This window comes from Sprattus sprattus (genome assembly GCF_963457725.1).
Source record: "Sprattus sprattus genome assembly, chromosome: 1".
NCBI lineage: Eukaryota > Metazoa > Chordata > Actinopteri > Clupeiformes > Clupeidae > Sprattus > Sprattus sprattus.
Genome location: NC_137920.1, coordinates 34,847,979 through 34,869,302, shown reverse-complemented (window position 1 = coordinate 34,869,302; position 21,324 = coordinate 34,847,979). Strand labels below are relative to the sequence as shown.

Below are 21,324 nucleotides of genomic sequence, written 5' to 3'. Positions count from 1 at the left end.
GGCCCAGGGTTCCTGGTATGTGTGTGTGTGTGTGTGTGTGTGTGTGTGTGTGTGTGTGTGTGTGTGTGTGTGTGTGTGTGTGTGTGTGTGTGCGTGCGTGTGTGTCTGCAGGGTCAACCAAAATATAACCCCATTGCTACACTTTCTTCTCTCTTTCTCTGACACATGAGGTACCCTTGTGACTCCGGGGCCTCAGGCTTCCTTTTTAATTGAAATGGCCGCTAGGCTGGAGACAGGTGATCAGGGGTCGTAAAGTGGCCATAAACAGTATGATCTACCCTGGGTGAGCATGTACTGCTTTAATGTGCTGCTTGTCTTTGGGTCGTGACCTCACTCAGAGTGAATACAAAGGTGTGTGCTAACAACTAGCTGCCGGGCCTGAACAAAGCACTTGAAATGCATGGAGAGCGGCTAAATATAACCAGTTTTCTTTTAAGTGCCCAGGATTGGGAGCACTTCCAACATGTGTACTTACCTTGTAATTACAAGAGTGCTGACCCTATGTAGTGCTTATGCAGGCTGTCACATTGTTAGTGTGCACACTCTGTTACTCTGGTCATGTCACAATTTATTAATATTTGGTGCAGTGGAGGGGGTCAGGTTACACTTGACTGTTTTCTGTTTTCTGTTATGAGCTAATTTGCATAGTGACACTTCCGTCCATCCACTACCAGTTTAACAGACAAACACACACACACACCCCTGAGAGCATTTTTCATGTGTGCTTACTTTTTAATCTACACTTAAATCTAGAGTGATTTACACTGGACCAAATGCACTCCCTGATGCAGGCAGATGCACTGAAAACAAACACCAGTGTTACTCTGTATAGCACTACCCTCTACTTAGCCAGCTGTAGAGCAACTATGGCACCCTCCCACCTTGTATCACACAGCATTTTCATCCATTTTGCAGCCTGGACTGTACAGGGTAGATGGGTGGAAAGAGAAACCCTCCTGCTATCCAGGTTCCGGAGATGTCTTCTTCTTTAGCAATGGCAGACTGCTGGCTCTCCCTTTGCTTTGGGGCTTTTAAGTTTCCTGTGAGCTTTACATCAAACGGATGCTGTGGTCTACTGCAAGCCCTTTGAAGTGGAGGGAGCGGAGGCCATTTCTCCGCTGCCTGGTTATCAGAACTGAAAGAGGGAAGCCTGGTGTGCATGCAAAATAAATACAGAAATAGTGAAGTCAGAAGAATACAGATTATGTCAGCCAATAACACTCTCAACCACCAAGTCTCTCTTTAGGTGCTATTCGAGTCTGTTCTGTTGGACAAGATGAACTGTTTTATGTACAGTCTCTAGGCCTATTAAAATAAGACTTTTTTTCATAGTGGCTATAATGCAGTAACTAGTATTCAAATGAATGAATTGACAACAAGGTTACAGCATAAACTTCTAAAAATTGTAAAGGTTTGATTGTCATTGGCTCACAGTATTATACTATAGTTAGTATACTGTAGGCTAATTGCCTTTAGGCTATTCTTTAGTGTTGCATGACACTCAGATCCCGCTTGGGTCGCAGTGGGAGTTGACGTAATGCTGGAACACGCGGGCGTAAGGACCATGCAGAATGCGATAGGCTAGCTAGAGTCTGCCTCCTCTCCTACCCATTGCATTTCTTTTCATTGAGCAAATCCACAAGAAGCTGCCTGCGAGTGCTCAACCGCAACCACATATTTTATTCCAGGCAAGAGAACTTTCTGTGCAACAAAAATGGTGAGAAGTGTCCGGCAACGAAAAGAGGTGAAAACCGAAGATGTATTTTTGGACTCCGAGACGTCCATGGATCAGCATGATTTTGAGATGTCTTGTCCTTTCAATGACGTCTTCAACTCCAGAGATTCCCCTATGGACCAGATCGGCACATTTCTGAAAAATGTGCAAGTTTTATTAGAGGCTGCAAGTTACATTGAAAGTGCTGAAAGGAGAGATGGAAGTAAGTCCATTTGTGTATTTAATTACGTTATGCCTTCTTGTGGTTTTCATAGAAACAAGACTTTCATTGTCAACAGACTCAGACAACAAAGGACTTGAGTTCAACGAACTAGGCGCAATCAGCGAGCGATAAGTAGACCAAACGTGCATTGTCCCAATATGCGGCAAATTGAAATATTTGCAACCATACAAGCTATGTTATTTCCATTTGAGACAGATAGTGCGACTCGAAAATGAGATCTCACGCACCATAGTCTATTATTTTCCCTTGGAATCCAGTGCATCGTATTTCAACAATAGATGCTATCTTAGTTTTAATACAATTATAGTATTTACAGGTGAATAGCATTGCTGTAATGGTTACCTTAGCCTAGCATAAACGCACAGAACAGCTTGGATAATTGTGAATGGATTATTTTTTCGATTTGTAGCTGATGTGACCAAGACGCTCATTTCCAGCGATATGCAATTGTATTTATTTTGACAGGATTTCTTTGCCGTCGGTGTATAGGCTACTCCCGCATGCAGTAGGCCATGTAAACTGAGCTCGAATTAAGTTTTGGTTTGTTTGGAATATCATGTAGCCTACAGTATGGACAAATGTAAGGGTTAACCACTTGGAGATGGTCCAGGGGTTATGTTGGTGCAACCTACATGTGAAGGAGTTAGTTAACGGACTTATTTCGCACTGTGTTGACATTTGAATAATTCTGAAATACTAAGAGGTACCTGGAATTCAATCGATTTGAATGACTGAACTTTAATCCAACTTGAAATACATTATAAAGGGCTCTTTTAAACTGTGAAGTCATAGGCTGCATCATACGGGAATGCTAAAGCTACATTTTCTACGAGTTACCTGTACTACGAGGAATTAATTATAAGCTAAAACATGTTTCACTTGTTGTATAATTCGCTTTTTTTTCGTTGTAAACCATGTAAAGCTTTTGACCTAAAAGTGTCTTCCGCGGAACGTCTTGCTCACGTCAACCCACTTTTTGGCCAACTCTGACTGGGAACCAACTGTTTGCTTCCTGATATCTGGAGGTGTAGCCACATGGTTTCCACATGGCGCAAATTCTCTCGATATGATTGGCCAAAAGCTACTTTGTTGCCAGTGCTTACCAGACTCGGTCACCAATCAAACGACTCCATAGCGATGACGACATGTGTTGCTGGGCCTGGCTTTACATGGGTAGGAGAGTAGAAGGCTCCGGGGATTTCATAGGTGTTTATCCACTCGCACCTGCGATGTCTTTGGTGTATTTAGAAGTTTGTCTAATACATGCAACACCCGTAGATCTCACCTTATACATGTAACAAATATAACGTTTATCAAAGCCTGCTTCCGAATTATCAGGTTGACAAAGTTCTTTATTCATGGTCGCCACGAAATAGTAGCCTATGTCATTGCTTATCTATGATAAATATAGCTGGGTGTTATATCCTTCGGGATTAGGTTTGTTGGATATGTAATGGGTATTCTGTGACTTATGTCCCGGGACTAACTGTGCATGTGTGGTAAAACTGAATACAAGTTCAAAATACAGATATTTTAAATTGTGCGCACGTTAAGTGACATTGGAGATATTTCAAGTGTAAGGACTTCATATCCCACAATGCTCCGCGAAAGAGGTCCATCTCCTCCTCTCAGCTGTGAAGCTAGGTAAACAAACTGGGGGAGGAGTGAAAACAGGCAGAAGGGACTTTGCAAGCTGAGGGCTTTCGGGGAATATTTTATATCGTTTATATTCATTTTTTTTACGATTTGTAGTTGTCTCTTTCCTACACACTTTTAATACTTTGATACTCTGACCTCGAGACTTTTTAACGGCTGAAATCCGCCTGAATTTGTTGCAACCAGGATAGCTAGCTTGCCATCGTCGGCAATAACAACGTCAACGTTAGCGAGCTGCCTTCTTCGCAAGATATTTCGTTTAGAAGAACCAGCAAATACAAAAACAAAATAATTCGTTTTGGATTTTAGATCATAGATAGCAATATTTATTGAGAAACAATATAGTTATCAACCTGTCGTCCGTTCAGAAATATTTCTGCCCTAGTCGTTAACAGTATCAAACCAACACGTATAGTTAGCCTCAGCAGAATGACGGCAGTGCAGCTGATTAATATCCAGAGGTTATTGGAAGCTGCAGAATATCTCGAAAGAAGAGAAAGAGGTATTTCTTGTCACAAGCACGTTCCTGTTATTCTTGCTTGGATATATGTTTGTTTGTTTGGCATGTGTTTCTGTCCTGCAACCTCATTATGTTAGGACTTACCTTCACTACTCTGTCCTAATACATCATATCTTCCTCAACAGAATGTGAACACGGATATGCTTCGACGTTTCCATCAATTCAGAACACAAACTACCAGAGACAACGGAAGTTTCGAAACAAAAAGTACAACAATAACCACAACAGGTACGTCAAACACATACCAGGGATTTCCAACATTATTTAAGACTAAAACTTACAGTCATTTATGAGGAGTGAACTCTGCCTGTCAAAAGATATCGGATATACTGCCATATAATCGCCAAGGTAGCTACACCGCCGTTTTGGATAATTTCATATTGCTGTCAGTCTCTTAAAATTCCACAACAGCTGGTAGACTCAGCCAATGTTAAAGTTATAGAAACTTAAAGTTGTGTTAGAGTTGGCAATTTCTTAATTCGTTTATTTATTTGACCATACAAGTACATGTGTATGTTCGCTCCTTTCGTTCTGGGGGAGGGGTGCTCACCGCTTCAGTTGGCTTTCATCAGCTGATTGTCAAAGCGACTGCAGCATGGAGGTTAGGGACTGGTGGAAATTACAATACCAAGATGTGACGAACACTATTGAATTTGGTTTCTCTCTGCCTTAATTTGATATACATTTGCTTAATTTCACGGATAGTGTCTTCAGCGACATCATGGTCCCTTACTGTATCGCTCGGGCTAGTAAGTCGTCTATTAGGGAGACGCAAACAGCTTGGGAATTTTTACCAGGACCCTTGTGGACAAAAAGCTCTTATTAACGGCAAGTGTTTTCAGCCAGCTGACAAGGTGAACATGTAGGCTTAGGCTTCATACAGTGTACAGTTACCAGCCTCGAATTGATGCGATATGCTCATTTTTTAGCTAACAAGAAGGAAATGCCAAAATCAGCCTGGTCGATAACCTATAGGGGCAGTTGACAGATTCCTCAGTAAACAAATGTGCACTCCATATTCACTCGCATTTCCACCTCATCCGGGAAGCTTTTATGCCTTGCATTACAGACAATTCATGATTTTTTTTTTTGCACTGTCGATAATTTCAATTACAAGGTGGAACGACTTGTTATGTCATCGATCGCGCCATAGAGACGTTATGACGTGTTGTTTTTTAATTCTGCGGCCAAAACACAGAACACATGGTTGCACAGACAGCATGTTCTCTGTAGTCATTGGCATTTGTCAAGGAACATTGCGTTTGAACATGACTGCCTGCTCAGATTAACACATTGGCATTGACCAGCATTGCTACTGTGCTGTGTTTAATATAGCTCTGCTATTGGTGTCACCAAACAGGCAGTCACCCCACCAAAGCCTTTTATCTTAATACTTGGCCCGGAATAGGAGGAAGGAAGTCTTGACTGTAAATTAACATAATGCATAACCTTTAGTCCTACACGAATTTTGTCCTGCTGCAGGAAGGTTGTTATTGTTATCTGGAGTGCTGTTCTGGCATGTGCATGTATGTCTGTGTGCGTGTGCACAGGTATGGGTGGGATGTTGCAGCTGCAGGTCCCCACTGTTTATTATCTCTGCATTGCTGAGATTTACAAGAGCTTTTAGTGGCTGATGCCGGGGCTGATGTACGTGTTTGTCAGCGCCCCATAAAGGACACATTATCTGGTCTTCAGTCATGCTTAAAGGCTGCAGTGGGTGCTTGACAGGAAACTCTGAAAAAGCCTTTCATACCCGCGCCTGTTCTCTTTCACCCCCCCCCCTGTCCTTCAGAGTTCAGGTAATTGGGTAAGGAGATAGATCAATCAAGATATGTTTCACCGCAAAAAGACCACCTACCATCTCTCTCAGCCCCCTCGGGCATGACGGTCTATTGTATTGGCTGGCGTAAGGTTAAGAGCAAGGATTCATCTTCGGGTGGGGGTGGAGGGGTACAATTTCAGTATGTTCGCATCAGCTGCCCCCCAGGTTTGTTAGTTCCCCTTGCGCATGCTCTGGTGTTGTATCTGGGAAGAGAATCCACCACGTGGCTGTGAGGTGATGCCGTTTTCTCTTCTTTTTTTTATTATTTGTTTGTTGTTGCTTTTTGTAAGGGCTTTGCACACAGAGAGGGAGAGATGCTGCGCTTTCCTGTGCTCTCCAGTCACGTGGCATTTCCTGCGCTGTGGAAACACAGAACACGCAGCCGCCGCCACTTTGCTCTCACCCAACCCCCTTCATCATCCCTCACTCTCTCTCTCCCTCTCTTTCTCCCTTCCTCCTCCGAGTCACTCCTCACTCCTCCCCTCCCTGCCAGCTCCTTGCATCTTCTCGTGCAGAAGAAAAACGACAGGCCATTAGGTCAGCCTCGGGATGGCTAGAAAAAGAAAGAAGAACAAGAGGGGGGGGGGGAGAAAGTGGCGCAAAAATAATAGTCCACCATAAAAGGGAAGTGCTTGCAAGACCTGCTACAGACAGGACAGAGCACACACACACACACAGAAACACATGCACACACAGCTCGCTCTCTCACACACACACACACACACACACACACACACACAGAGAAACACCAGCTCCCAGCCCCCTGCTGCGCTGGTTTGGGTACAGTAGAAACGGCCATTTAAACCCCCAGGAGCTGCTGCCCTCTCTACAGTGGCGTAGCCACACGCCCAGGCTCTTAAGAGCCCCACTGCACTCACTCAGCATTATTAACACTGCACTGACTCCATGGCCTGGCCTGGCCTAGCCCTCGTCCTGCTCAACACGGCTTCCTCTTCTCCGCTCTTTCTTTCATTTTCTTTCTTTCTTTCTTTTTCTTTTTTTTTCTCGTTCGCTCTCACTCTCCATTGTTGCCTTTGCAGTTGCAGGGGCTTCCATCACTGAGGAACCTCTCCTACTCTTCTCCAGGATCTCTATCTCTTTTTATATCTTAATGCATATTCCCTCTCTTTTGTGCCATTTCCCCCTTTTGCATCTCCCATGTCTTCCTCTTGCCCCTCTCATCTCTCTCCCTTTCACACTCCCTCTCCCTCGGCCATTGTCCCTCTCCTCGTCTCCTGGGTGCCTCTGGCATGGCACGTGGGCCAGGGCGGCAGTAGTATGCCCTGTGACAGGCGGGTGTGTGAGTGGGGGCAGGGTCAGCACACATGCTCTCCTCCTCTCCTCCTCTCCTCCCTGGATAGACTTTAATTAATGAATCCCTCCTGCCGTTCTAATGAAGGCAGGCGGCGTGGCAGAGCACCGGGAGCCAGCCTGTAAGGGTCAACGTGTGACTGATTGGCTTGGAAAAGATGCACACGCCTCGTTTTGAGGAAGTGTCAAGCTATACGTGCACTAGAAGGAATTTGTGTGACACCCAGAACAAAAAATCTCATGAAGTATTGATGAGGAGTCTGCACCTTTTTAACATACTGGTAGACCAGGAACCAAGCAAGCAAGACAAGACAGATGGTGGCAATCTATGTTGCACAAGAAAGACCTGAATCTTAACCTGCTCATCATCTGAATAATTAATGAAACTGTACAGCAGGAAATACTGGAACTGTTTAGCAAGAAAGGCCAAAATAAATTGGAAAGGTCGCAATTTTTCATGCTTTTTGCTTTCTGTTCTCGTATTTATTTATTGTTTCTTCTTCCACTGCAGGTCCACACACAACGAGCTGGAAAAGAACCGGTAAGTGGGTTTTGTGTTACTTCTCAAAATGGCTGCCCTGTGACAGTGGCAGTGCCTGCCTGACCTCTGGGGCAGGAAGCATAGCAACTAAGCGCTGGGCGATATGGGCCAAATTGCGATATACAATATATCTTTGTATCTTTTACGAAGTGAGCTAAATGTTCAGTTGTAGGTCAAAGCCACGTGTGAGGCATCACAAGCACTTCTATTTAAGCAGGCTGTGAGCAAAATACAATGTAAAGACAGGGTTTCCATCCCTGTTTGAAAATAGACGGCTGCAAAACATGTAAATGAAACATTTTATTAAATGAATATACATTTAATTTTATACAATTTTTCATTTGGAAATTGATGGGAAGGAGATCGATGATGAGAGAGCAGGTCATCTGATAGTCTCCAGAGTTCCTAAACAAGCCTGTCAGTTGAGTGGATTTTATTGCCTCATTGGAATTTTCTTCGCCCACGTGGAAATATGTACGGGAGTTTTGTGCACTCAATGTTTAGATTTATTACTGAGATGAGATCAATCAGTTTTCCTTCTTTTCCTTACGGAAGGTTTGTTGGGACCGTTTGCATTCCACTTTGGAATGTTTTGTTGATGATCACGGAGACTTTAAGGGCAACCCAAATCATTTTATTATTTTTGTCTTTGCTGTTTATTGCCTGCTGCACGCGGACAGCACATATTTTAGTTGTTTCACTATGAGCAGTGACAGGACTCGCAAACACCTTGACCTGAAATACTCGGTTCACCTTCCTCTACCCTCTCTTTCACCTAAACCATGTCTATCCCATATAATTTCATAGAATGTGTGTTTACTAGAACCGCAGACATAAGTGTGTGACGACTCGGACCAGTTGTTACAGTTAGATGAGATATTTTGTTCCTTTTTTCCGTCATATGGAACCTTTACTTTCTCATAAATTGACTGAAAGAGGTAACACCGGTTCTATGTAAAAATTTGAAACTTTCTCAAAATATAATAATACATATAAAAAAATATAATAATATATATAATAGTTATATTGATATCTACTCACTTCATGCCAAGGGTTTAAAGCAGTCCTTAGGTGTATAAGTCCTGAATATGGTTAACAACTCTTTACATTCATGGAAACAAGAAATTAGTTGTGTAATGCAACATCAAGCTATATTAAAATATAAACAATCCTATATCGCGTTTTGAAATATATATTGATGTACCTTGTCTAAATACCACCCAGCCCTATAGAGACAAAATGCCGCATAACAGGCCTTGTAAGAAAATGCTCGCATAAGCACACACACACACATGCGCACGCACACACACACACACACACATGCGCACGCACACACACACACACACACTAAAGGAGGCAGAGGTGCTGTGTTCGAAAACCGTAGCCTAATTTGGCAAGGGGATATGATTTCGTGCTTTATCAGCAAAAGCCAGGAAGCACTAAATAAACATTACCTAAAGGAGTTTGCATTCCTTATTAGGTGTCACATCGTGTCATTTAAGTGCAAACATATGCAAACATATGCAACCATGCAACCATGCAAACACGCACGCATACACACAACCCCAGAGCCATATCTGTTGTGCAACAGGTCCTTTAAAACCGAAAGTAAGATGTGACCCAGTTCTGCTAATCTAAGGGCATTCCACCCCCCCCCCCCCTCCCTGGCTGCTCCTCTACGCCTCTGACTCACCAGCCAGTGGCTGGGTTATGCAGTGCTGCCGTTGCCAGGGTTTCATGTTGCAGCAGCCAGGGTGCAAGCAGAAACCAGAGACACCACTTTGCGACGTGCCCCCCCCCCCCCCCCCCCCCCCCCCCCTTTCAAAATAAATAACTGTACAAACAGATTGTGTAATGTTAACAGTGCTTAGTTTAAAAAAAAAAAAGAAGAAAAAAATAGACAGACACACAGGTACATACACTTAAGAAACATGCCGTAACAAAAGAATGTAGACAAACATTTGCCCTAGCTACTAACTGGGATAGTCCACATTTCTCACATAGCCTTCCAGAGACAACATGCTGCTTGACAGAGCAGCGTATTGTATCCTTAGCCTGAGGTGATTGATGAGGTCATTTATGACGACTGTCCCACAATGAAGACTGTGAGCCCTGAGAAATGAATAGTGGTGTGGTGTTCATGATGGGTGGCCAAGGCCACACTGATACTCAGAGAAGCCTGATGTGTTGTCTGATTGGGACACGCTCTCTCTCTCTCTCTCTCGCTCTGACATTGTGAGAGCGTCGCCTTACTTTGCGGTCAAAAGCGTAAATCTAGTAAATCCTAGCTTAGACAGACAGACAGGCAGGACAGGCAGTGCTGGGTGGTGCTCACCGCTTTTTTTTTTTTTAAACGCACTCCAAAAAACAAGTATGGGTGGGGTGGAAGGAGTGTGGCGTGCCGAGGATTCTACAGTCTTGGTTTCGGTTAGAGTATTTCACCAGTCGCATTGCCACCCTACAGCCATTATATTACGGCACAAAGGTACAAGCCACGGCCCTTTTATTGCCCTTCGTGTATGGCCTTAGCCTTTAAGCACATGGCAAACAGGCTTTGCAACTTTTTTTTAATATTTACCATTGTATGTCTATGAGTCAGCTCTAAGTCGTGTACAGCTACGTAGCCTCTGTGTAATGCACGCTTCAATGAGCAGCTTCAATGGCTCATTGAATGTAAATACACGGGTATTAAAGAGGCACGTTACCAACCTGACCAGAGAATCCCTTGTGTGTTAAATATAGAACACAGGCACTTAGGCCTTCTCTCTTCCTCTCCTCCTCCTCCTCCTCTCTCGCCTCCTGTCTTTGAGTCATGGTGCCATCCAGCTGGTGGAGGCTGATAGTGCCCACACGGTGTGCGTGGCAAAGACGGGTGCTGGGTTCTGATGATAAGGGCTGGAGTGTGAGGCCTCCTCAGTGGCCGGATATGAGAAATTGACGCACGTTATTTATTTATTTATTTATTTATTTTTTAGGACAAAAATATCCCAGGGAACATAATGATGGTGATCATGATCATGTTGGTGTCTCTGATCAGCAGTGACATCATCCACATGCCATTTGTGTCCACCATATGGTATCAGACCGGCTTGCAATCAGAGACTTGGTTGAAAGGAGCCTTCTGATGCTCATCGTTTTAAGAACTTATGGCCCTACTTTATATATTATTTATATAACGCCATCACATTTTTTTAAATTATATTGTAGCTATTCATAAAATATGAATAGGCCTAGATTTGCACACAGGTCCAGACAGCAGATAAAAACCTGAGCTGATCTACTTTAACTAAGCCCAAGTGCAGAGAAGGCGTTGCCTGTTTCCCCAGTCTGCTGGCTTGCTATCTGCGCCAGATCTGCTGTGTTTCTGTGTTTCTGTGTTTCTGTGCGTGCGATGTGGTGTGTTCTGAAGGCAGCCGCAGGCCGCGATAGCCCTGCCCCGGGTGGAAGATGAGAGAGCTGCAAACCACATTACACACACACACACACACACACACACACACACACACACACACACACACACACACACACACACACACAGACGCAGACACCTATCTACATACACACCCATACAGATACGCACGCACGAACACACAGACACCCATCTACATACACACACTGGCATTCACCCAGTTTAGCCCGCAGCTTGTCGCTTTGTTTTCCTGTGTGCTTCTCTGCCAACTTGTTATTTTTTTCTCGTCTGCTATTTTTCGTGGTCTCTTCTGAAGTCTTGGGTGCATGATGTTCTTCCTTCTGCCAGTGCTCCCTACTCTGGACCATATCCGGGGCTGATCAGCTGGTTCTCGACTGCTCCGACATGCCTCGAGGCATTTAGCTCTTTAAGTACCACACTGCAGTACGCAAGCCTGCAGAACTTCTGGAGACCAAAACGTCTACCTTTTGTACTTTTATGTCATGTTCAGTGAATTGGGGGGGGGAGTGAAAGGAGGTTGTTTCATTAGCAAACCACGTCATTCCAGATGGTCTCACATGCGCTACTGTGTAGCATCTCACGCCAGAGGCTTGCAGCACCCCTGGGTGAACTTGCAGTATCTCAGATGAGAGTCTGTCCATCTCACACGTGCGCTGTGGTGGTGCACTAGTTTTGGCTACGCAGCACAAAGCAGGAATCCAGATGAATCTGTCCTCACGGCTCATTTAGTTTGTTTGTGTATACAGGAGTCGCAAGTATGAGGGGCCTTTCTTTCTTTCTTTCTGTCTGTCTCTCTCTCACTCTGTCTGTCTCTCTCACTCTGTCTGTCTTGGTCTGTTTCTCTTTCGGTGTGTGTGTGTGTATTTCTTTCTCTCTTTTTCGGGGTGTGTGTGTGTATGTGTCCCTATTTTGGTGCGAAGGCAGCACAGTCATCGGATGGCTCACGCACGGGTTTAGCGAGTGCTGTGTTTAATTGAAGACTACGGCAGCTTCCTTGGCTCTCCAGGAAAAGCTTGCCAAGCTGGGATTGGCTGAAAATAGCCAAGCGTGTTGCTTCCTTGTGTCCTTCGGCCTGTACGTGTGGAAAAGGCGCCGTGGCGTGTTAACGAACACTCTGGGATTCACCCAGGGGCGATGGGGAGGGGGTTTGCATGGCAACACGCCTGTCACTCATTGTTTTCCGTCTGATTATCGTGCCTTTGTGACCTTGTTGTTTTCCACCCTCTGAGGTCTTAAGGACACACACACACACACTCAACCTGTCACACACCTGTCACTCACGACTCTCTGCTTCTCTTCATTCCTTCTCCTGGTGTGGTTTTACTTTCTGTTTCTCATTGCTCTTACACACTTTCAAACTGAGGAGATTAGGGGAATGTGTGTATGAGTCTGAGTGCATGTGTTTGTGTGTTTAGATGTGTCTGTATGTGTATGTGTGTGTGTGTGTGTGTGTGTGAGTGCATATGCGTTTGGGTATTTGTGTGTGTGTGCGTGTGTGTGTCTGCGTGTGTGTGTTTGTGCCCAGAGGAAGCGAGTGTTGGAATGCTGCCCTGTCCCCGAGGGATACTCCGGAGCCACAGAGGGAGGAACTGGAAGCATTTGTTCCTGTGCTGTGTGATGCCGTGTAAGCTTTTCTTGGCCAGGATAAAGCAGCTTAGGGGAGTTGGTCTTTGGTCCAGCAGAACAGAATGCTCTCAACACACGTGCTGGGTCACACACAAACAAACACATAACACACACACACACACACACACACACACACACACATAACACACATACACATAAAGGTCCCCTCTTGAGCAAGTTGCATGGCTTTCATGCCTTTTGCTTGTATTTAAAGCCACACCAACCATCTCTTTTGACCTCCTTTTTCCTCCGAAGGAGAGTTAATGACATTTGAGGATTGGAGGTCAACACCTCCCTTTATCCCTCTCTTCTATCTCTTTCTGCTTGATGTGCCTACTGCCCTACATTCTTCCGGGGTGGGTTTCAGTGAAAGGACACCCTGCTCTTGAGGCCTCGAGACGGAGGGCGTGATGGGGTAACTAACGGCACCGTGGTTTCCAAAGGAGGGGATAGTTTCACCTTTGGGTTTTTTTTTCACCAGCCCTTCTCAGCTGACCCTCCCAAAACTGGCCTCGTCCACACCTCTTTGCTTCTGTCCCTCTGTCATGGCAGAACACTCTGGCACTGGGAGAGCCAGGCCCTTTTTCGGCCTCAGCAGAATACCAGTCCTGACGCGTTCGCCACACCTCGGAAATGACTTGTCGTTTTGCCCACTAGTTCCACCCCAACTGTGCGTCTGTCAGCAAATTCTGATCGGTTGACACAAAAAACACTTGCGTAGACTGCCCAGCCTGAGTCATTGGTGGCTCAAACATTGTCGCCTCCTTTTAGTCTCTCGGGGCTTTGGCTACTGCCAGGCGTGGTGTCAAGCGCTTTGTTGGGTGCGTGCTGTTGTGACTTGCACAGCTTGGTTGGCTGGTGGAGCATGTGGTGTCAAGGTCAGAGGAGCAAACCTCAGGAGACCCATCTGCTGTCAGCCCGGGCTCCTCCTCCACCGGAGCGCAGGTACCTTGTGGATCTACGCGATTGGTTGAAAATGTTTAGGAGGGGGAATCATTTGCTTTATGACCTGCCCCCCCCCCCCCCCCCCCCCCCCCTTCGACAGCAAGGGATGAAAGGAGTGCTATATTTAGCCTCCAGTCGCACGAGAGAGCGAGAGAAAGTGAGAGAGGGAGAGATGGGGGAGCAGATTAGAAGGGGAGGGGGAGGGCCCAACCGGGATCAACCAACCACGAGAGGACACAGCTGGAAGGTACCTCGGCCCGCCCCTCACCGGCCAATGGGAACTGGGATTCCCGTGGAGACCCTAGTTGGCCCACTTCCAGAGCGGTCCAGCGGACTGGGGGGTAGGGGTATGGGGAGGGCATAATTGCAGGAATGCAATCTACAAATCTGGCCACTGTCAATGTGGACGACTGCTGGTGCAGCATTACAGCGCTAAAGCCCTATTTGATGCTGGGCCAGTTCATTTCAGAGGGTGTGTGTGTGTGTGTGTGTGTGCCTGTGTGTGTTAGGGGGAGATGAGTGGAGGGATCTCCAAAGCTAACATCCGTGTCCATGTGACACATCCCTCCCAGAACAAGTATTCCCCTCTTTCTTTCCTTCTTTCTCTCTCTCTCTCTCTTTCCCCATGTTTTAGGGCAACTTGTGGTATTAGTGTTTAATCCAAAGCCCTGCTGACCCAGGGTCAGTGTGGACGAGAGAGGGGGGAGAAGGAGAACATGGAGAAGGGGCAGGAGGAGAGAGGGGGGGGAAGGGGCAGGAGGAGAGGGGGGGGGGGGGGGGGGAGAAGGAGAGCATGGAGAAGGGGCAGGAGGAGAGAGAGGGGGGGGGGTTGTTTTGGGAATGCATGCCACAGTCATGGACTGGGGCTTTAGAGATGTTGAGACCATATGACACAACCTGTGCTCTTGCTTACGCATGCACGAGCACACACACCAGCACTCCTGACACGTCCCCGCCCTGCAACCACACACACACACGCGCACACTCACACACACACGCACACACACACACACACACACTTCCACACCAGCACTCCTGACACGTCTCTGCCCTGCAACCACACACACAAGAGCCTGCGCACAAATTAGATACCACACACACAGACACATACTCACACAGGAGAGCCTGTGAACACAAACACAAACACACACACTCACACAAACACACACACTCATACACAAACTCGCACAAACATTCACACACACACACACACACACACCCACACTCACTCATGCCCAAGCTCACACACACAGTCTAGGTGGGTTGTCGGTTGGAGTAGTTCTCATAAGGCTTGTGTGAGGGGTCCACAGGCTGGAGTGTGTAGTGGGGGGAGTGTTAAGTCGCTGCACGTGTAGAGTAATCCCTGTGGCGTTGTAGTGCTGGTGATACTGGTTAGGACTGGAGCACACACACACACACACACACACACAAAAACACTCACACACACACACACACACACACACACACACACAGTGCTGCCACTCTTCTCTATATTCTACTCGTCTCCCTCACTCTGTCATCCTTCTTGTTCTCCATCACGATCTCTGTCCCTCAATTTTCCCAACCTTTTGTCCACTTTCTCTGCCTCTGTTGTTTCTTACTCTCGAGCACTTGAGCTAAGTCAAAACACTCCCCTCCCCCTGTCTCTCTCTCTCTCTCTCTCTCTCTCTCTCTCTCTCTCTCTCTCTCTCTCTCTCTCTCTCTCTCCCAATCTCTCCCTCCCTCTATTTAGTTCAATTCAATAAGCTTTATTGACATGACTGTAGTATTTACAGTGTTGCCAAAGCCAGAGGTCAGAGGGATTATAAAATGAACACACACTAAGTACACAGAAAGAAATGCATAGTTGAGAAAAAAAACAGCTTTGTTTTGGTGAATAGATGAAAAATCTCTCTCTCTCTCTCTCTCCCTTTCTCTTATAGCTCTCCTCCCTTTCTCTCCCTCTCTCTCTCCTTCTACATCTCTCTCACTCCTCCCTTCTTTCCCCCTCTCTCTCTCTCTCTCCTTCTCCATCTCTCTCTCTCCTCCCTTTCCCTCCCTCGCTCTCTCTCCTTCTCCATCTCTCTCTCTCTCCTTCTCCATCTCTCTCTCTCTCTCTCTCTCTCTCTTTTGCCCAGATCTGTCCTTTTCCCCTGCCATGCTTCAGTGCAGATGCCTGATTGTGGTTTGGCATTGAATGTTCACAGAGCGGGCGTGATAATAGGGCTAAATCAGCTCTGTAATTGCTTTCACTTTCACTTTATTCCACCCCACGCTGCCCTGCCCTGCCCCAGACAGAGAGGGAGGGGAACAAGCCAGCGAGGGCGAGCCCTTTTGGCATTTTGCTAGACAGGCTTGTTCATTTCGGTTTGGTTTCCGTTCTCTCTGCTTGTAGTTGTATATCCTAAGCTGCCTGTCGAAAATCTGAGAGGGAGCATTAGCCTTTCTGCGGTAGCCCACCCACGCTAACCACTTTCCTCCTGCTTCGCTTCGCTGTGAGCCAGCACTCAGACTCCGGCTCTGGTGGTCCCCACCCCCCCCCCTGCGGGTCCAGGGCCGTACTGGGCCGGGTGCTCCTTGGGAAGCCCGCGTTGAGGGCCCTGGAGCCTCCCTTGACCAGGGCGGCTGTGGAAAGCCACACGAACAGACGGGTCCATTCTCCGCCTGGGCTTGGGCTCTGTTAGCTAAACTGAGCCAACAATTGGCTGCCAGTTGTCTACCCCCGGCTGAAAGGCGTCCATTGTTTTCCTCCCACACAGGACGTATCCATAGAACAGAATGCTGCAAGAGGCCTAGTACTTGCACTAGCTCTCTCTCTCTCTCTTTCTTTCTTTTTTCTTTCTCTCTCTCTCTCAGGCTTTCCCTTTCTCTTCTCTCTCAACTCTCTCCACACCACCCCCTTCTCCTCTGCTCTCTCCATTGCACTCTTGGACTCACTCTGAGCTTCTCTTGACAGCCTTTCACACTGGCCATGCTGGGATGTGACCTTATTGCTCTCTGAATGTGTGTGTGTAGCAGGCAGTCATGTTTCTGAGTTTATATGACCCTGTTAGTGTGTGTTTGTGTGTGTGTGTCACTTTGTGTGTGTGTGTGGTTGTGTGTATACAAGTGTTTGTTTGTGTGTGTGTGTGGGTGTGTGTGTGTGTGTGTGTGTGAGCAGCAGTAATGCAGTAATGCAGTAATGCAGCCCAGAAGAGGGTTATCTTTGCAGTCTAAATCTGGAGTAGTGGGAGACTGAGAGACAGCTCTGTTCTGCTCTGTACTCTATTGCCAGCATGGCCTCGTCTTTGGGGCAGTTTAGGGCAAATTACACTCATACAGCCTCACACTTAATGGTCTGCTCCATCTGGGGCCTTCTGTTTGTGTGTGTGTGTGTGTGTGTGTGTGTGTGTGTGTGTGTGTGTGTGTGTGTGTGTGTGTGTGCAGGCATGCATGTTTCTGATGTCTTCTGACTGTTCGACACTGTGTGTGTGCGCCTAAAAGAGGAGAGGATGAATGTGTTTCAGTGTGTTCTTTGTACCAGTATCCCTCCATAGGGTCATTGTATATGAGTGTGTGTGTGTGTGTGTGCCTATGTATGTATGTGTGTGATTGTGTGTGTATCACGTCATGCGGGGCTTCGCCAGGGCTCTGATCTGACAAATGTGAGCTGAAAAACGTGATGGCTAATCCAGTCACCTGACCCCTCAGGAGAAAGACATATGCCTCATATCACCATCCCCACATACACCGCGAGGCGTTAAACGTCAAGTCGATCCCACGGCTGTTTGATCGTATGATCTTTAATCCTCTTGTTTTCCTCTCAGTGCAATGCATTGAAAAGATGTAAACAAAGTGGGAAATACCTCATTCCAGTCTTTCTGGGCTTGCCTTCCCTTCGAGGCCGCGCGTGGATCCCTAATGATCCTGATAGTGCACATGGTGGAGCCGAGGTACAAACGGCCGCCGAGATCATGGGTCTAATGTTCAGGCGCCACCCCGTACAGAAACGTCTCTGTGAGTGCGCTCGGGGTGCAGGCGTCTGCTAAATTAATAAACGTGAGCGGTAATGGCTAGTCTAAGGAGTCGGGAGCTGCCTGATGTCGAACTCAACTCCCTGACCTGTTCAGTCATCTGTGCTGCCCTCACCATGTGACCCTCAGCCTCAGCCTCTGCCTCAAAGCTCGTCATGTGAGTACCAGCAGTGGGGCAGAAAACACACAAGAGCAAGTCAAAGAGAAAGAGAGAGAGGAAAAAAAGAGGAAGGGAAGGAGAGAGAGTGAGTGAGAGAGAGAGAGAGACTCTTATTAGTCTTATTAGTAAGACGAGTGGGGAAAAAAACAGGCCTTTTCATTGTGTCATGCAGCAGCAGCCGCAGCAGCACGCATAACAATGGAGCGTGTGCCAACAGCTGCACGTGAGTCCTCACCCGGGTCCTCTCCGCTCCGCTCTTCTCAGCTCCGCCTGCTGCTGTCAAGGGAGGTGGATGGGTGGGGGTGGAGAATGTATGCCTTCATCTGTGAGGCCATATAGGAAGAGAGAAGCTTTCTCTTCATTTATTTTACATGGCAACCCCCAACCCCCATCCTCCCACCACCTCCCCCTCCTCCTCACAAGCTCTCCCAGGCTCTGCACTCAGTAGCACGCCCCCATCAGATAAAACTGACGGCTTTGTCATCAGCGCCTAGAAGGCATCCTGGACGCCATTTTGACGTTGTATTGTGTATGTTGTTGGTAAACAAGTTTAGCTAGCCTCCTTCAGGGGGTGCTTATTGGGCCCCCTTTGAGCTGTGAAGGCTCCCGTTGCGCTGCGGAGTTTCGGGTTGCCGTTTTCATGCTGTGTCAGTAGGAGAACGTGATGCGGAGCTTTCCATGGCGAAGGCCACGCTTCTCGTTTTGTGAAAGGAGGTGCTGGGGGGGGGGGGGAACAATGGTGTCACAGTTTCCTGTTTTTCACCAACTGTGGTGACAGCGCGTCACAAAAAGAATTAGGGCAGGCTGGGATGGGATCGTGGGAGGAGGAGTGGTGGTGATGGGGGGTCGCTGGTAGAGGGGTTTTGCTGCAGCGATACATGTTAAATCATGTCGGACATTTTCAGCATCGCGCCATGTCATGCATGATTTAGCTCTGTTTCTCCAAGAGCTATCTGGGACTCTGAGGTCCTCACCCTTCAGCTGCTGCAGGGGGAAATGAGCGGAGAGAGGGAGGCATCTGTGGAAATCAAAGGGGCTCCTCCTGATCCTCACGTGTGCTCCGAGCGTCATCTCCACGTCTGAAACTCACGAGATGTGCGGACGCATGCCTGCGTCCCTGTCCATAACTGTGTAAAAACCTTTTCAGTGTGCTCCTGACTCAGATACACACACACACACACACACACACACACACACACACACACACATGCACAGGCTTGCACACTCTGCAGCTGCAGGGCAACTGTAAGGGTGGGTTCTATTAATAGCACAGGGTGGGTCACCCCCATCAGAGATGAAAGTGCACTGCTGTCTGTTTGAGTGAGTTGTATGTATGTATATATGTATGTGTGTATATATCTGTGTGTGTGTGTGTGTGTGTGTGTGTTTGCAGTGTTGCCTCCGGTGAAGGCCTCCAGTACAATGCTGTTTTATCATTCCTCTCATGCAGAAATGTACAGATGAGATGAAGGGAGAACCACTGCAGTTCAGGCCGGTGTGTGTGTGTGTGTGAAGAACCACCGCAGTTCAGGCCGCCCTCAAAACAAGTGCGGAGGCTGCAGTGTGACTCAACATGCTGAGCCTCCACAGGCCAAATTCTCCACCTCTTTCTCTTTGCTCTTTCTCCCTCTTTCTTTCTCTCCATCTCTCTCTCTCTCTTTCTTCCCTCGGTCTTCCTGTCCTTGTGTTTTGGAGTGCAGGCTATAGAGGCAAAAGCACAAAGGCCAGGCCTGCATGCATGCGTGTGCCCTGCTGCTTCCATTGGCCAGATCGGGTGTCCATCCACCACCCCTGGAGTGTGGGTAGAGAGCTCTGAGCCAAGTTGCCTTGGTTACCCTAGCCAGAGCTCACCCGTTTGAATGCCCATGTTATTCCACAACCCTACTATTGAAAGCATAATATATATATCTTAACCAGCAGCATTCAGCAATCAGCATTTTAATTCATAAAGAACAGTCAAGTGAAATCACACCTTTTTTCCCTATTCACTGGAATTAGGCCGCAAGGTGAAGCACGAAAAGTGCTTTAGAAAATGAATCCCGTTCCACTCACTGGCATCTACACAATCTTTAGCTTATAAAAAAGAACGAGTCGTGGTTAGTTACCAAAAAAAAGTTCGTCGCTGATTTTCCAGTCGATTGTCTATATGGCTTTGTTTTATGCAGAACTAGAGACTTCAGAGCGTAATAAGATTTGTGTCGGGAGCCGTGCCACGGTTCGACACGTGATCATGCTACACCAATGAGAAGGCTGCTTTTTGACAACAGAATGGAAAAATGGCGGCTCCCGTGCGGTTAGAAACATCGTTAAAGATAGAGGAAAACACTTGAACATCCTCAAAATTGGGCTAAATTAATTCTAATTAGTGCTGTATACATAGCCGCGTCCAAGAAGAACAATGAGGCAAATATACGATAATGTTATTTTTATGTTAAGTCATTTAGATCAAGTTTGACATACATGGGCATACACATTACTGACGATCTTACATGGACTGTGAACACCCAGCACACCGAAGAAATCAAGGCAAAGACTGTACTTCCTACGTCAGCTAAGGTGATCTTAACTATGAGAAATCATAGGCTTAGATGATACACAAACAATTCCATGCAACATTGTAAGAAGTCATCACAGAAATACAATAATCATCCCAACTTTAGAAATCCAGGGAGGGGGTTGACTTTTCCTCATTGATCTGGAGCACTCACACCTAATTGTAAGCCCTGTCAGACCCTCGTTTGTAATTGTGATTAACATTAAATAAGGGTTAAATACATTATATCAGTAAGACACAGCACAAAATACAGTAGTAATAAGGATAAGTGCAACGGCCCAGTGGTTGAGAAACACTACACTAGGACATCAAGTCTGAAATGCCATCAGCGGTTGCACAGTGAAGAAAAGCCATGTAAATGCTTGAATTCTGAAGTTTGAAGTTTGCCCTTCTCAAATGCATATGTTGATACTCATGCCAATGTGGAAAAACTTCTAAACAAGCTGGGTCTTTAAAACATCACCTGATAGTACATGGCAGGGAAGGTCCACATAAATGTGCCTGACCTTTTATATGTTTACAATATTTAAAGGCATTTTCACTGGCATTTTCATATGCAAAAACATACTATGTGGGAAAACATTTACAAGGTCTTCAACTCTGTTTGTGTGTGTGTGTGTGTGGAAGAGAAGACTGGAGAGAAGCCTCGTGAAGGTGCCCAGTGTGTGCACACTCACACTCACACACATGCACATCCTCATATAGGCTGTAAGGTGAACCCTGTTTCCGTTTCAACCCGCTACACTGTCTGGCATATACAGATGTGGCAGTCATTGCTGTAAGTGTGCAGACAGATTTGCCATGCACTT

General features: G+C 46.6%; 1 protein-coding gene across 2 annotated transcripts in view; it reads left to right on the top strand.

The window, feature by feature from the left end:
- Positions 1 to 1,714: 1,714 nt before the first annotated feature.
- mxi1 (max interactor 1, dimerization protein) overlaps positions 1,715 to 21,324 on the top strand; it is a gene marked incomplete at its 5' end in the record, with an annotated part of 33,129 nt that continues 13,519 nt past the window's right edge. Inside the window, 3 exons of one of the 2 annotated variants that reach the window (XM_080849727.1) lie at positions 1,715 to 1,937; positions 4,260 to 4,362; positions 7,779 to 7,808. In XM_080849727.1, coding sequence (XP_080705853.1) covers positions 1,715 to 1,937; positions 4,260 to 4,362; positions 7,779 to 7,808 — 356 coding nt within the window. Of the gene's footprint in view, positions 1,938 to 3,628; positions 4,117 to 4,259; positions 4,363 to 7,778; positions 7,809 to 21,324 lie in introns of those variants that run through there. The other variant, XM_080849728.1, reaches the window with a different exon arrangement.